At 41.1% G+C, this 15,383-nt stretch overlaps 1 protein-coding gene across 2 annotated transcripts; it reads left to right on the forward strand.

Annotated features, from left to right (window-relative positions):
- The first annotated feature begins 9,528 nt into the window (after positions 1 to 9,528).
- On the forward strand, positions 9,529 to 13,405 carry id4 (inhibitor of DNA binding 4). Of its 2 annotated transcripts, XR_001166617.3 has the most exons (4): positions 9,529 to 10,260; positions 10,404 to 10,450; positions 11,268 to 11,334; positions 12,048 to 13,405. XR_001166617.3 is itself a non-coding variant. In XM_012872535.3 (3 exons), exons 1-2 carry the CDS (start codon positions 9,844 to 9,846, stop codon positions 11,313 to 11,315), a joined length of 465 nt encoding a protein of 154 aa, XP_012727989.2. In that variant the 5' UTR covers positions 9,537 to 9,843; the 3' UTR covers positions 11,316 to 11,334; positions 12,048 to 13,405. The 2 variants fall into 2 exon arrangements, 1 of the variants encoding a protein (XP_012727989.2); XM_012872535.3 differs by lacking the exon at positions 10,404 to 10,450 and having other exon boundaries at positions 9,537 to 10,260.
- Positions 13,406 to 15,383: the final 1,978 nt, after the last annotated feature.

Below are 15,383 nucleotides of genomic sequence, written 5' to 3' on the forward strand. Positions count from 1 at the left end.
CTATTGCATTGCCGTGTTCAAACCTCCACAAATGAAACTCACCAAGGGGAAGCAAAGCAGAGTTTATTTGGAACGGAGCAAAGATCTCAGGTGTGAAAACACCTTTGGTCTTATTCTTGTGAACCCAGTATTGTCTCATCTTGTGATCTCTATCATTAAACCAATACTAGATAGACAGCAGAATGACAGTTTTATTGATCAGAATAGATTTGATTAGATATAAATTAAATGTAATCAAATTGTTAACATCAGCTTTAATAATTTCCTGTTTTACTTGCTGTTTTTAAGTGCTTGCTGTGTATTAAAAAAAACACAGAAAAACACAAAAATAAAATTAATAAGTTCAAATTCCTTAATTCAGTATTAATCTTAGTTTTCACTGTGGTTTCCACCTTTTTCATATGACCCATGATGCTTTTGTGTGCAATTTCTTGTCCAGTATTTTTTTATTTTACAAGTAAATAAACACGCTTTGGGGGTTCAAAGTTACATTTTAAATGGGATAATATTTCAAGACGAAATGGCCTCTGACTTTACACAGGATATTTAGCTGTTTCATCAACTCACCTGTTGCAGACGAAGAACAAAGATAAATATATATATTAATTTTAAAATTCTGAGAGCAAATTAATTGTGTGTTAGACTATTTGCAATATTCTGGTGTAGGTTTGTGATCAGGGAGGGAGAAACCAGGATGGCATACACTATTGAACTATTACTAATGGTAAAATTTGGCTTTGTTAAATCCATCCATCCATCCATCCATTATCTAACACACCTATCCCTCATGGGGTCATGAGGGGTGCTGGTGTCTATCTCCAGCTGTCAGTGGGTGAGAGGCGGAGTACACCCTGGACAGGTCACCAGACTATCGCAGGGCTTCGTTAACTCTTATTTCTTAAATCTAATACCAGACCTGATCTGCTTCAAACGTTGTTAATACCTCTAAGAAGTTGGTGTCTCTTCTCTGATTGACAGTCTCAGCTTTTCTTGTCAAAAAACAAAGTGACAAAAGTAAGAACATGCAAGAATTTTGGAGGTCAAAATTTAGATAACACTTTCTTTTAGATTCTTCATTTATTGGTAAGTGAGAATAACTGTCTGGTTGCAGGAACAATCCCATTTTCCTTCAGGTGCATGTTTAACATTCACTTGCTATAGTCAAGTTAAGCTTCTCCTGAAGCAAACAGTGCAACAGAGCTTCACTAGGACATGCCAGGAGATGTGTAATCAATGAAAAAAAGAGATTTACCTAAAAATTAGACCAGACTTTTAAAAATAAAAAGTAAAAGTAGTGAGCACAATCTTGCAGTGGCACCACCAGAAACAGTTTAAAAGCGGAACATGAGTTTGGATGTCAAACTGAATTGGTTCATAGTGTCATTAAACACATAATTAGATTAATATGTTTCATGAAAAATTAAAAAAGGATAGAATCATAGCAGAAAATCTTTGCTTCTCTTGCACTTTGGTCTAGACCGAAACTAACATCAGCAAAAAGTCGTCAACAAAGGTAGCAAGTTTTCAGCTGACTGTTTTAAAATCGGTCAGATGCTGTTTAGTGATAGCTGGTAACGCGGTGTATGGCAGGCACACCTGAAAGAAGCCATAAGTTTAGGTTCTGATACCAACAGAGGAAACAACAAGCAGGGCAGCAGCTGTACAACAGGATGCAACAAAGCTGCACCTGTTGTCACTCCTGTTCACGCTCCAGCACAAAGAGTGTACACCCCCGCTCAAACACACTCAACACAACACATTAGCGCACACACCTCCTCGTTGTTGGGTATCTCCACAGTTTTTAGTACAAACAGGACAGAGCAGAAGAGCGTGCGCTTCCAAAACGCCAGGTCAGGAGTGTTTGATGTGACCTGGGTGGGAAACGGGGAAGTGAAAGCAGCAGCTGTGGGACTTACAAAAAAAAAAAAAAGAAAAATCCCAGTGGCCGCGACGAGACAGCAGTGAATAATGCTTTTAGACTTGACTGAACTGCTGGTGACCTAAATGAGTGTGGCCCAGAACACAGCTCCTACTTTTAGCGCACTTAATATGAAAATAGATCATTGCTACTAAACTCAAACACCACAGGTGGAGTGGCACATGGGCCCGCAGAGAAAATGATGAGGGAGGAGCTTCTACAGTTCTCATCTAACACATTTCCACCATATTGAAATAAGTCCTTACGTTTTCTTAGTACTTATATATTTTTGGTGTGTGTGTGTGTGTGTGTGTGTGTGTGTGTGTGTGTGTGTGTGTGTGTGTGTGTGTGTGTGTGTGTGTGTGTGTGTGTGTGTGTGTGTGTGTGTGTTTTGCAAGGAGGTGTGTGAGCGGGTGGATGGTTACCCAGGTCATGCAGTGTAAACAGTGAACGCACCTGTGTAAATGACACAGAGAGCTGTTGTGTTTAGCTTGGAGGCCATCAGGGAATAAGACATGTTGTGCAAACTGTGTCACCTGGAGAGAGCAACGAAAAGCTTCGCCTGAGACTGTGGATGTGGACAAATCTGTCTTCAAACAGCTCTTGCACACCTGATATAGAGCACTTGATAAAAAAAAAACTGTGTGTCACTGCTCATCACGAACCAGACAGACCAGCTGTTGGGATTATTTACAGGCTATTGGTTAAACTGTGTCAGCTGCTGATGGAAGCTGGAGAGACAATTCATTCCCACCAAAACCGCAACCAGTTTGCACTCTTCTGAAGAAATATTATGTTATAAAGCAGAATTTTTCAGGCAGACAAAGCTGTCAATGGCAGACAAGACACTGAAAGACATTCATGTATAACTGAAACACGTGGATTTCAACACCCAAAACAAAAAGGCAGCACAGATTGGAAAGGTATTGTTGATGTCTAGTCAAATGTTCCAGTGTTTTCTGCCACAGGATAGAACTGTAGCTTTAAAATGTTACATGTCCTGTTGCATGTGTGATTTCAGCAGACCAAATTGACTGAAATGAGGTAATGCTAACCAGTTAGGCTGAAAGTGAAGGTAAAGTGACTTTAACTTCAACACTTGCATGTGTCCCTTGTTTCTTCCCTTTTTTTTAGAAATCCAAACCAATAATGATTTGTGTCAGGCACGTACTGTTCTTCTGGAACGGCTTTGTAACATGCAGTCTTTGCCAGAGCAAAGAAAATGAAAGAAAACATTAACTTTCACACCTTAAACAAAACAGTAAACCTAAAATATGTGCTTAGTTTTTAAAGCCACATGATAAGATATCAGAAAAAAAACCCACTTTACAGCAACATTGGTGATCTTACCGGGAGGTCAACCCAAAATCAATGGCCACCACCGCTGTGTTAGGTGTGCAATAGAAAAACATTATATTGTGTGTACGATTACAGTGGCTCCACTTGCTAAAGGAAAACAATTTTGACTCAATGTGTTACAGTGGATGAATGAAGGATGGTGGACCCTTTGTTGTGGAGGAGTGGCATCCTGACCAGCTACTGTGGTCTGGTTGGACCAATTGGCTGATGAAGATGCACAAAATGCAGTGTGCTTCAAGACGTTAGACTGCCAAGGCTTAGAGCTAATCAGCATGAAAGGGGACAGTACAACATTGCATTTTCCTAGGTAATGATCGCCCCTTGGATAACCAGAAGGATTTGTCATGTTTTCACAATAGATGTGACTCAAACACAAAAAACACTGAAGAAGACAAAGTGAAAATGTAAAAGTAAAGTTTATTATGAAAAGTAAAAATGCAATAGGTCTTGCATTGCAGCTAGAGTTCATGTCAGTTCTTTTAATAAAGAGAAAGTAGCATTAGTGAAGCTCAGGTTGGACTTTGCGGTAAGTATAATTGTAGAACACAACCTGACTTGTACCTGAGGCTTTTGGGGATTTCCAGGCGATCCAGGAGTGACAGCAACGAAGGACAAAATGAAGTTAATATCCAGGGACGTTGATAGCATCTTGGCAGGTTAAGGGCCGACAGCTAGGTACAGCAAGTAAGTTGTGTATAAAATCTGTATGACTTTTGGAATGACATCAAAAGCTGTCAAGATGGAATGAGATGGGTCCATCTGCAGACTTTAAGTGGGAGTTTTGAAAGCTGGAGTATTTTGTTTGCATAAACTTTTATCCCTATGTTTTGTTTTTGTTTTTTTACATTTCTTACAGCTGCAGAAAGAATGAAGGTAATAAGTTCTTCAGGTATGATGTTGGTGTGTCAGAAATATATTTAAAAGGGTATAGAAAAGTATCCAATTAACTTGTGTCAACTAGCAAAGCCTACTTAACCTTCATCCAATTAGGTCTTGTACAAAGATACACCCATAATTTAAAAAAAATATACACCCCTGATTCACATCTACCACTCTTCAACACCTGGTTACCATGGAGACTGCAGGACAGACATTAATGCTAACCAGCAGTCACACTGATTTATTTGGCAACTACCTCTGCTTCCTGAGTGTCAAGAGCCATGATCTTGCTGAAGAAAAAACATTGTTTTTATAAGAGAGAGAGTCTAAGAGAGACAAAAGTTTCATTTTCTATTTTTAATAGGCATGAAATGACAATAAATCACTTTGTGCTTCTGTCTGGGGCTGCACAGCGGCATAGTTGGTAGCACTGTTGACCTGCAGCAAGATGGTCCTGACCTGGGCTCTTTCTGCATGGGTGTGCATCTTTCCCCTGTGCATGTGTCACTCTGGGTATTCTGGCTTCCTCCCACAGTGCAAGAACATGACTGTTAGGTCAACTGGTTCATCTGGCCTGACCTTTAGGTTTGACTGTGTGCATTCATGGTTGTTTGTCCTGTTTGTCTCTGTGTTGCCCTGTGGTGGACTAGTGAGCTGTCCAGGATTTACCCCGCCTCCTGCCCAATGACAGCAGGAGAAAGGCACCGATTACCCTGCACGGATAAGCAGATACAGAAAATAAATGAATGGACTTCAAAGTCTTTCAGTGTTAACGCTTCAGTCAAAACTACTTTAAAAACATTTAAACATTGAACTGCCTCCTCAGTATCACTATCATTTTAGGGCACAAAATGCTGCTGCCTGAATGGTATTCAAACTACTTCAGTAATTTAGCAATGTTGTAACGCCACATGGGACTAAGAGGAGTTCGCTCTGGCTCCTGAACGTGTGGGAATGTCCCCACCCCGCTGCTACTTGAACCCCCTCCCAGGAAAACCTCTCACACAGATGTGGACATCATGCAATATCCACTTTGTTCATGGTTGTTGCATTAAAGGCACACCACAAGAGGATGCTGATGAAATTCTGCTCATGCAACACTTACTTCACTTGCACTTTGTTTCTGCCCGAAACTTGTGCTCAGAAGTGCTGAGTGTGTTTCTCTCTGGTTTGTAGTCTGTTTGTTGCCTCCAGTCTTTGTAGCCACAACAAAGGAAGCCTCACCTGTCAGGTTATCACCTATCTGGTAGGCTAATGAAGGTCTGGTTACCATGCTTCAATCCCCTGTCACTGCAACTATAAGCCTTTGGGGAAGTGAGGTCAGAACAAGCACCATTTAGAGAAGTAAACAGAGAGGAAGCACAGCAGAGCAAACGCAACAGAACACGGGCCAAGCAAAAAAAATGCAGAAGCATGATATATGTCTTTAGCCTGAGCAGCTCCGAATTTTTAAATACATTGAACTTTGGAAGATTAACATGCAGGAACTGGAGACCAGGTTATAACCAGCAAGAATAGAGTATAAGAAAATTATTAAGGACAAAAGGTCAAAGTACTACACACTGAGGACACAGCAGATATTGTGTCAACCTTGAATATTTCACCAAATACAGAGAATAAGGATGTATGTTAGAATCTGGTTATCCATGTGGCACAGCAGAATTCACTCTTAACAGCAGTTCTGTTCTTGTTAGTTGTGTTAGTTTTTGTTCCTCTGTTATATTTGTTTATAGGGTTTTTCTGATAAAGACTGCAGTTTCAAAGTGTTGGTCCACAATTTAATTTGTGTGGAGGTCAAGACTGAAGCATGTGGTAAGGTGGTAAGAATAGAGTAAGATAATGAAAAGCTTGAGTGGCAAGGCAATTTTAAACTTTATTTATATTGTATTTAATCTCAATAAAAGACTTTTTGACCTCCAAGTCTGGCAAGTTTTAAACTTTAGAGGCACTACTGTGGGTGAAATAAATCAGAATTACTGCAGACCAATGACCAGCAGTGATTATTTCAAAACAAAAAGCACTGATCAGTACAGTTTTTCTAAAATGCTAAATCTAAAAAGCTAAACCTTTATTCACATTATGAAATGGTTTAGAGGAAACATGTCCTGGCAGAAGCCTGAAACTCCAGGGACACTCATACTGTGCAGTTTTTTGCTAATATTACAGAATTCAAAGAGTCCTTGTCTTTCTATCGTTTTAACAAGTTTTATCTTAAATGTTTACCTGACTGTCTGATAAAAGTATCCATAGCCTGTAAATATTTAGATCTAGTTAAAACCAAAAAAACGTTTTATTGGAGTTTTATAAGCCGGACCAGCATATAGCAGGCACGTAATTGTGAACTGGAAGCAAAATGATACAGGGTTTTCAACTTTTTCACAAATACAATCTGAAATTTCCTCTGATACAAAAAAATTTAATTCTGTGATTCCTGAAATCAACAAATTGATGAAGAGTCCATCTATACTGTAAATATTACAAAGAACTGTTCAATCAATCATCCAAAAGGAAATATTTGACACATACTGCAGAAATGGACTATGGCACAAGTGTAAATCTGTTCAGACAAGTCCAAACACCTAAACTGAAAGACTGGCAAGGAGTGCATTAAACAGAAAAGCAGTCAAGAGTCTGCCAACAGGTCATCTATTATCCATGGACAATCCTCTCCCGCTGCCAGTCCTTGCCATTTTGGAAGCATGGCAAGAAAAATGGTTTTACTGAGTGGAACTCATGAGAAGTCAACGTGCAGTTTGTCACAAACCATTATTAAGACGCAGCAAACAAGTGCAAGAAGTAGTTCTGGTTGGATAAAACCAAATGCAACTTTGAGGCCTAAATGCAGCATGTTAGGCAATGCAGAAAATGAACACAGTGCATCATCCTGAATTGCAAAAACGGATCTAAAAATAAGTAAAATGTTAATGTATTTATCCTTGATTTGAGCCGGTAAATAAGATTATCTGCCAATGGAATGAGTATTTTGACCCCTAAAATAAGATAATTAGACATCCTGCACTTGAAATAAGATGATAGAGATGAATTGTTCCTATTCTAAGTGCTTATTCCATTGGCAAATCATCTTATTTACCTGCTCAAATCAAGGACAAATACACTCATTTTAAGAACATTTTACTTATTTTTAGTTCCGTTTTTGCAGTGTGAAAACATCCTCCCAATGGCACTTGTTGTATGTAGCATCATTTTCTGGGGATGGTTTTCTTCAGCAGGGAAAGGGAATCTGGTCAGAGTTGACGGGAAGATAGATGGAGCAAAATACAGAACAATCTGGGAAGAAAACCTGTTAGAGGCTGCAAAAACACTCAGGTTCCATCACAACAAGAACCCTAAACATTCAGCCAGAGCTACAACAGAATGGCATATTCATTGGTTAGGATGGCCAAAGTCCTGAAAGACCAGATCTACATCCGAGTGATAATATGCGGCAACCTTTTGAGGTTTGCTGTTCGCGGATGGAAGTTGGCAGAGCTTAAGCTCAAGAGGAACAGCCAAATATTACAGTCTCTGCAAGAGTAAGGGTTATGGACTGTAGTAAACATATTGCTACAATTACAGTTTTATGTTGGCCTGCCACATAAAAAAAAACAAAGGATACACATAACAACATATAACATATTTAAAAAGCGTGTCCTTATTAATAGTTTTGCATTCAGTGTATGAACACTGAAATAATTGCGTGGTTCAAACAAGTCTAAAAACCAAAATTTTGGCTATAACTGGAGGGAGAAAAAAAGGGAATCTGAATATTTATATAAAAATATCTCTCACCAGATGAATCAATCAACTCAAGAAAAAAGAGCAAACAACACATTCCCTGTAACCAAACATTGCAAAAAAAAAAAAAAAATCAAAAGAAGAATCTCAGAAATCTGATATTTTATCACCCTCATCCCTTGGAGATAAACGGTGCGAGTGAGTCATTGCCATAGCTCAACTTGACTGTTTTCCCTCTCAGCCTGCCACTATCATCTTCCTGTCATGGGCAGACAGTTTATCCTACATGTTACTTGTGGAAGGCTACCATCAAAAGATTCATATCACTGATTTCTCTGAAGTTGTCCCTGAACCAAACACTGTTGCACACATGACTGAGCAGAACAGCAACCTCCCATGGCAACGGAAAACAGAGACAGCCAGTGGAAGACATGAGAGGAAAGGGGAAAGATACCAACATAAAGCCATTTGGGCCTTTGGGTATTCATGACAGAGGAGAATGTGGTGGTTCCCATAAAATGTCATACATTAAACCTGCAAGGGGGTGCCAAGGTGGGGTGCCATCTCTGCAGCACAGTGACCCAAGGGCCCCCACCGAAAAGAAAGAAAGAAAGAAAGAAAGAAAGAAAGAAAGAAAGAAAGAAAGAAAGAAAGAAAGACTTGGTATGAATGGATGGATGGGGTTTGCTGTGTGGCGCCAGGCAGTCTGGCCGGCGGGGCAGCTCAGTGAGCGGCTGTGGGAGGGAGCAGAGAGGCTGCGCGGCCTGTAGAGCAGAGGAATGTAGGAGGCACAATAACACAGAGATGGAGGGGTGACAATGAATGCGTCAAAACCAACTTTTTTCTTTGATTTGATTCCAAGCCGTATCACATAAAGTCACAATAAAATGTTGTCCAAATCGCCAGGATTTCCTCATCTTTAAATTTTTTTGTAATTAAAGCCGTCTCAAACATGCTATAGATTGGATCAGAATTATGCACTTGGGTAATTTAGTGTTCATGGGATTTTTTATAGCAAGGTAGAGCTTATGGGTAAATTTGAAACAAACTTTCTGTATTTTATAAACCCGCAAATGTAAAATTATTTTCGCCTCTTAAGCCTTTTATTTTTCGTCTTGGGTGACATTTCTGAACGTGAGCAAACGCCGACATTAGTGCAGGTGTTTCATTTCGCCGCTGTCGCAGTGATCAATGCGGCCGTGGCGGTGCGTAATTACGCATCAATAAGTGCGGCCCTAAATCTGTTGATCTGAATCTCATCAGCTGGAAGGTGCGCTTGTAGCCGATCTATTGCAGGATCCCCCGGGACAAAGACATGGACCACTTTCTTTAATCGGTTATTCCATAATGCCGCTTTTGACTGCTTCGGAACACCACTCTCACTCTTCTCTCCTCCGTCGGATCGGTCTTCCGACTCCCTCCCTCCCTCTCTCCCTCTCTCTCTCTCTCTCTCACACACACACACACACACACACACACACACACACACACACACACACACACACACACACACACACACACACACACACACACACACACACACACACAGAAACACACTCCTCCAGCAGATAGGCAGCCCACCGCATCGCGCACACGGAGAGAGAGAGAGAGACACGCCTTTTTCTCGGCTCCGCTGTCGGGTCGGTGGGCAGCGGGCTGCCGGTGATTGACCAGCTTCTCTCCCTGATCTGTCAGCCTGCTGCCTTGGCGCCTCCCCTCTCCTCTATAAATGAACGAAGTCTATTCATTGCGTTCACAGCGCGCCTGCTGAAGTGAGAGGAACTGGAAGGCTTCGCGGGATGTGTTGACAGACCAGTATTTCGCCTCTCTTTGGTTCCCTCTCGGTCTTAGCTTGTGTTTTCAACGCTGCGGCGTTATCTCAAACAGCTCCTGTTAGTGTTATTATTCTTTGATTATTTCGCTGCCTCTGTGTGAGCCGTCGGTTATCTAAGATGAAGGCTGTTACTCCAGTCCACCCCCAGGACTCCTCCTCCTCCTCCTCGTCCTCCTCCTCCTCCTCCTTCTCCTCCAGCGGCAGCAGCCAGCTCTCCCTGCACTATCTGTCGAAGCAGAGCCTGAACATCGCCCGGTGCAGGATGGAAGAGGAGGACCTGTTCTGCCTGCAGTACGACATGAACGACTGCTACAGCCGCCTGAAGCGCCTGGTGCCTACCATTCCGCAGGATAAGAAAGTGAGCAAAGTGGAGATCCTCCAGCATGTCATAGACTACATCCTGGACCTGCAGCTGGCCCTGGAGACGCACCCTTCCCTTCAGAAGCAGCAGCAGCAGCCACAGCGGACCTGCCCTCCAGCAGCCTCCAACCCGAACAGGACGCCGCTCACGGTGCTCAACATTGACCACCATCAGGTAAGCTTTAGGCCGTGGGTGGGGGTGGGAGGGGGGGGGGGGGGATCCCGGTTTACCTCCGTGTGGCAGACTGCCGTCCGCCCGTCAGCCTCAGACAAAGCGCGTCATACCCGTTATATGTCATTGTCCTTCCAATGCTGCAGGAACAAACAGGGGGGAACGGGGCGTCTACTGTCAAAGCCTTAAAAATGTGAGTATAAAAAAAAAAAAAAAAAAAAAAAAAAAAAGCATTTAACGTGGGATCAAGATTGCACACTTGATTGCGGGCTTCATAATTTGCATGATAATGACAGCGTGTCAGAGGCCCACCTTATCCCGGGATTGGTGAAGTGCCTCAGCCTGCAGTCCACTCCAATGCGCACAATAGGGCCAATTTGTCATTCAATAGGCTAGAAGAGAATTGATTATGGCAGAGGTAGCTGGTTAATACCAGACTCGACTGAATGTGGCGTGTTTTCCTTGGTTTAGGCCTTCTTTTATCTCTATTCTGAGAGTTTCTTCTCTTTAACGTAGAAAGTACTCCTGGATCAGTACTTCTGGGTTTCTGTTTTCCTGCATGTCTGCTCAGTCTTGTCACCCCCCCAGTCGTGGCTGATGGCCGTTCACACTGATCCAGGTTCTGTTGGAGGTTTCTTCCTGTTAAAAGGTTCTCCTATCTGCTCAGTCTGAGGGATTTCTGCAAAGTCAACAACACAATGAAAGCGACTGTTCTCATCCAGGACTGAATGCTGCAAGGCCGTGACTTGATGCAATCTGCTGCGTTTATATAGAAAACTTTATAAGAATTTAAACAATGAACTGACAACACTGTTAGATTACTGGGCTCAGTTGGAATGGATGTAATTGACTTGGAATCTGTCTTGGATGATTTGATTGAACGGATGTTTTGCTCTTTACTGTAAAGTCCCTTCAGACGACACGCGTTGTAAATTGCCGCTATAGAAATAAACTCAATTGAACTGAATGAATTTGACATTTCACAATTTTTTTTCTTGCTTTTTTTTCAGAGAACATCAATAGTGAAAAAACCAGAGGACTCAGTTTTATGCCGCTGAGACGTCGACGCTGCATTTGGTAAGTGGATTTAAATAATTTTACAAAAAGAATATCAATTTACTTTATGTGTGTGTTTTTTTCAGGGAAATTATTTAAGTTTCGTTTTCTTACTAATCATTTTGTACAAAATAAAATAAAAATAAAAACACCCAGGGGCCCGATAAAACAGCACCACTGCTCTTTTAACTTGACGTAGTGTAAGTGGTGGAAAGCCGTAAGTCTCTATGAAGCCGGGGGATGTCAGGTAAAATAATAATTGTTAAACGTGCAATTGGCACCAGCCTCAGAGGCAGCTGTGCTTTGCGCAATAACTGCCACTGGTGTAGCAATCTGAGGAGAACAGTGGGTTAAAACCTCAGCTTGCCCTCCCTTTCATTCTCTCTCTCACTGACTGACACACACACATTTTCTCTCTCGTTCCTCCTGCTGTTTCTCTCAATCTCAGTTCCATTGGGGCTGCAGGGCTGGCTTCAGAGCCAGATTTTTAGCCGTGAATTCAGACACACCTGGGTAGGACTAAAGTGTGTGTGTGTCTCACGGTCTTCCTGAGAGCTTTTGGCTGCCTGTCGCCCGTGTTGCCCAACAGCCAGAGGAGTGCTGTGGTTGTTGTTTGACCTGGTTTGTTTTGGGTTGTTGATCAAGCATGGCCTCTGTTTTGTCGGTGGCGCCAGTCAGTCTGGAGTTCTGCAGCTCACCCTCCCTCCCTTTGCCTCTATTCATCCCCTCCACAGGTGTGCAGGCAGTGCAGAGCCGCTCCAAAAGTCAGCAAAGCTTCGCCAGGGACTCACACCCAACTGGAGGCACAGTCACAAGGAGGATTGCAAAAACCGCTGGGAGGAATTAAACCCAAATAAAATCACTTTTTCAAATCAGCTTTTTTCCTTCCTAATGTTTTTTTTTTCTTTTTTTGGTAATTATTATCATTGTTTCTGAGGAAAAAATAGACTTATTCCTCCCTCCTACCGGCTGCTTTAAGTTGTCAAGTCCATTTTTTTTGTTTTCATGCTTTTTGTTCTTAGAGTGTGAAAGCATCGAGTCCCCTCACAGATGTTTTTTTTGTTGTTGTTGTCTTTGGAAACCAATTTTCAGCAGCTATGAAAACAGAATTGTGCTTGAGCGACTCCAGTTTAAAGCTTTACTAAACTGCGAATAAAAAAAAAAAATCATTGTATATGTTCTGCACATCTATTGTTTAAAATAGATGATTTGTGTTTGAATAGGGACGCTGTCCCTGGTATCTTAAAATGTTTGCTATTGTAAAGAACAATTCTGATTCGAGACAATTAAGCTTGTAAATACAGAGACACAAATGTTCTATTAAGGTATGTGAAAGGACTTATATGCTTAAATAGACTATTGTAATTATTATAAGATATTTTTTATTGAAAACCGTTGTTTTTTTTGCAGTTCTGTAAATATTGTGTTTCCACTTTAGTGAATGACCGTGTCTATGCTCTGCCACTAATGTCCACACATGATGATCTCATTAAACTCTTTGCAGTGTTTGAAATAGTTTGAAATGTAGCATGTCAGGCTCATTGCAGAGATGCTGAATGTGCACTGAAGCAGCCCCTCTTTCTGAGTTGATGCTTCCTCCTTTGGCTTTCTCCTGAATTGTTCTCTTCTTTTTAGCTCTGACAGTGCTGAGTTGCTCTCAGAGATAGATCGGTGTCTTGAAATTGTCTTGATTTGATTCTGTTAGGATGGACACATGTTAAAAATGAAACCGAGGAGTACTTCTGTTAGGAAAAATCTCCACGGCTCACTATCCCTGCGTCTCTCCTTAGGAAGTAAATGATTTACTCTGGAAAATCATTAAACTTTGGTTATGAATTGGTGAAATACTCTAACAAACAGGTGATGTGTCTATGGTGACCTGAAACGATTGTTCTGCTGGAGTGTGGGCAGCTTTTATCAGTGTAAAGGGGGGAGAAAAACTTTGAACTTTCATGACATTCAGCACTGAATTTACCTCACCACCCTCCTGCCAGTGCACGAGGGCACTTGTACGTTATGGTCTACTGCACTGTTGGACTTGACCACTGGCTTTGGGGGGAGTTGCCGAAACAATTAAAATTTCCCAGAAGAACTGTGTCGTGTCATGCTTTGTCCTACCGGGGCACCTTAATGCATTAGCTTTTAGTTTATCACCCTGCACAACATTCCCTGAGATCTCTAAAAGAAAAGAAAGGGAGGCTAAAGTCGTCCGGTCACCATGCTGCTCCAACGTGATCTTTGACGGTGAACTCCCCAAACTTGCTTAACGGGATCCAGAGATCAGGCTTTTTGTTTTTTCACTTTTTCTTAAATTCCGTCACACACAGGGCCACGGTGAAAACCGGACGGCAGAAAGCCAAGCGCTTCACCTCTCACCTAGATTTACACAGTACATGTCATTTATTTAGCTCCTACACCAGTGTGAGTGTGAGCCAGGCATGAGCGGGTTACCGGCATCAAAGAGTACCGGGGTTTTAAAAAGTTACTGTTCTGTCTAAAATATGTCATCGTATCGTTCCTGTCGTTTAATTAAGATCTGTAGAAGTCAAAGTCCTTCATTTTGTGGTGCTCTTCTTGTACAATACTGTTGTTAAAATATTTAAACACAATATTACAAATGAACTGCTAGACGTTAATAGTGTGTTTATTTTTTTTTTAAAGGGAACACAAGTAATCCGTTGCAGAATAATTTCTAACACTTTTAGACTGAAAAATTAGCTATTTGGGTTTTAAAGGGTTAAAGTGCTTTTATTGAGATGCCAGAAAAAAAAAGATCCTGCTGTTTAGAGAAGCAAGCACTTTCTTGCCCCTCCCCCGTCTATTGTTGCCAGTCAGCTGGCTGAAAGGCTACAAAATGTTTCCCTCAATTACATGAGGGACTCGTTCGGCTGTTTGGATGCCGCTGGTTGGGAAAAGACTAAAACTAAAGGAGGGCCACCCATCACTCATGTTAACGTTAGGCTGTCATAAAAGTACAGATAGCAAGCTATGAGCGGCATGCCTGTTAAGTAGCTGACTGCGGGCAAGATAGACTAAATAACCAGCTAAATATCAGCTTGTGGTCCTAGAGAGAAGAATTAAAAAAATCACATGTTCTGAGCACTGGAAAAATGGACTTGAAAACTGTAGTTCAATTAGGGTTAGGGTTATATTCTAGATTTTTCCTTAGGTTTATGTATCAGGACCAAATTAACAACAATAACTTTCACAATAAATAGCAAAGAGCATGTTATAGATAACATCAGTATAGCAGTAATAAATGCATGTGTTTCAGCAGCAGGGTATCTAAACTAAAATTAGATCATCTTCTATGATTTTGGTTTACATTTGGTATTTTTGCCAAATTTATCATACAGTGAATACCTAATACTGACCAATGCCTGTTGTGAGCAAGAGTTAAGTTTTCTTCAGAATATTAATATTTTCTGAATGGGATAATACTGAGCATGTTAAAACAGTTTTTTTAGAAACTGCAAAATAAAAATGGAAATGAAAATCAATGTTCCAAAGGGCTCACTTTTGCTTTACAGAAAAGAAAATATCCCTGATGTGAATTTGCTGACAACTGAAATAGGACCTTTAAGCAAGTTCAGTCGGAAGAAATCTTTTCTAAGGGGAAAAGAAAGTGAATTGAGCAAAATGAAGACATGAGCCATTTGCAATTTTAGGTGGGTTCAAAAATATTTTTGCGTAGGTTTTTGTAAGTTAACCTAAGATGCAAGATGATTGATAATAATCTTCCAGCCGTGTAGTTTTAATGCAGGGAATGAAGAAGGGTGAAAGCAACATGAACATAACCAATAAAGAGAAAGAGTGGTAATTGTTTTAATTAAAAAGAAAAGAAGCAATTGGATGCCCGCTGAGGTTTTAATATTTAAAACATGACAGCCATACTCGAGGCCTTTGTGTTTATGGAGGCACAAATTAGAACCAGCTGGATCTTTTTGCACTGTTTTGGATATAAAATGGTCTGAATTTTAAGGCTGGTGAGCTTTTATGCTTTCCACCATCTGGAAAGACAGGGAGCAAAAAGGAACGGGGCACATTTTACTGATACCTTTCTTTACAAT

The sequence above is a fragment of the Fundulus heteroclitus genome, chromosome 3 (assembly GCF_011125445.2).
Source record: "Fundulus heteroclitus isolate FHET01 chromosome 3, MU-UCD_Fhet_4.1, whole genome shotgun sequence".
In the NCBI taxonomy this organism is placed as follows: Eukaryota; Metazoa; Chordata; class Actinopteri; order Cyprinodontiformes; family Fundulidae; genus Fundulus; species Fundulus heteroclitus.

Bases quoted from the DNA above. Each gene is read 5' to 3' on its own strand.
- id4 (XM_012872535.3), top strand. From the start codon at position 9,844: ATGAAGGCTGTTACTCCAGTCCACCCCCAGGACTCCTCCTCCTCCTCC. The intron at 10,261-11,267 runs GTAAGCTTTAGG...CTTTTTTTTCAG, and splicing joins TCAACATTGACCACCATCAG to AGAACATCAATAGTGAAAAA.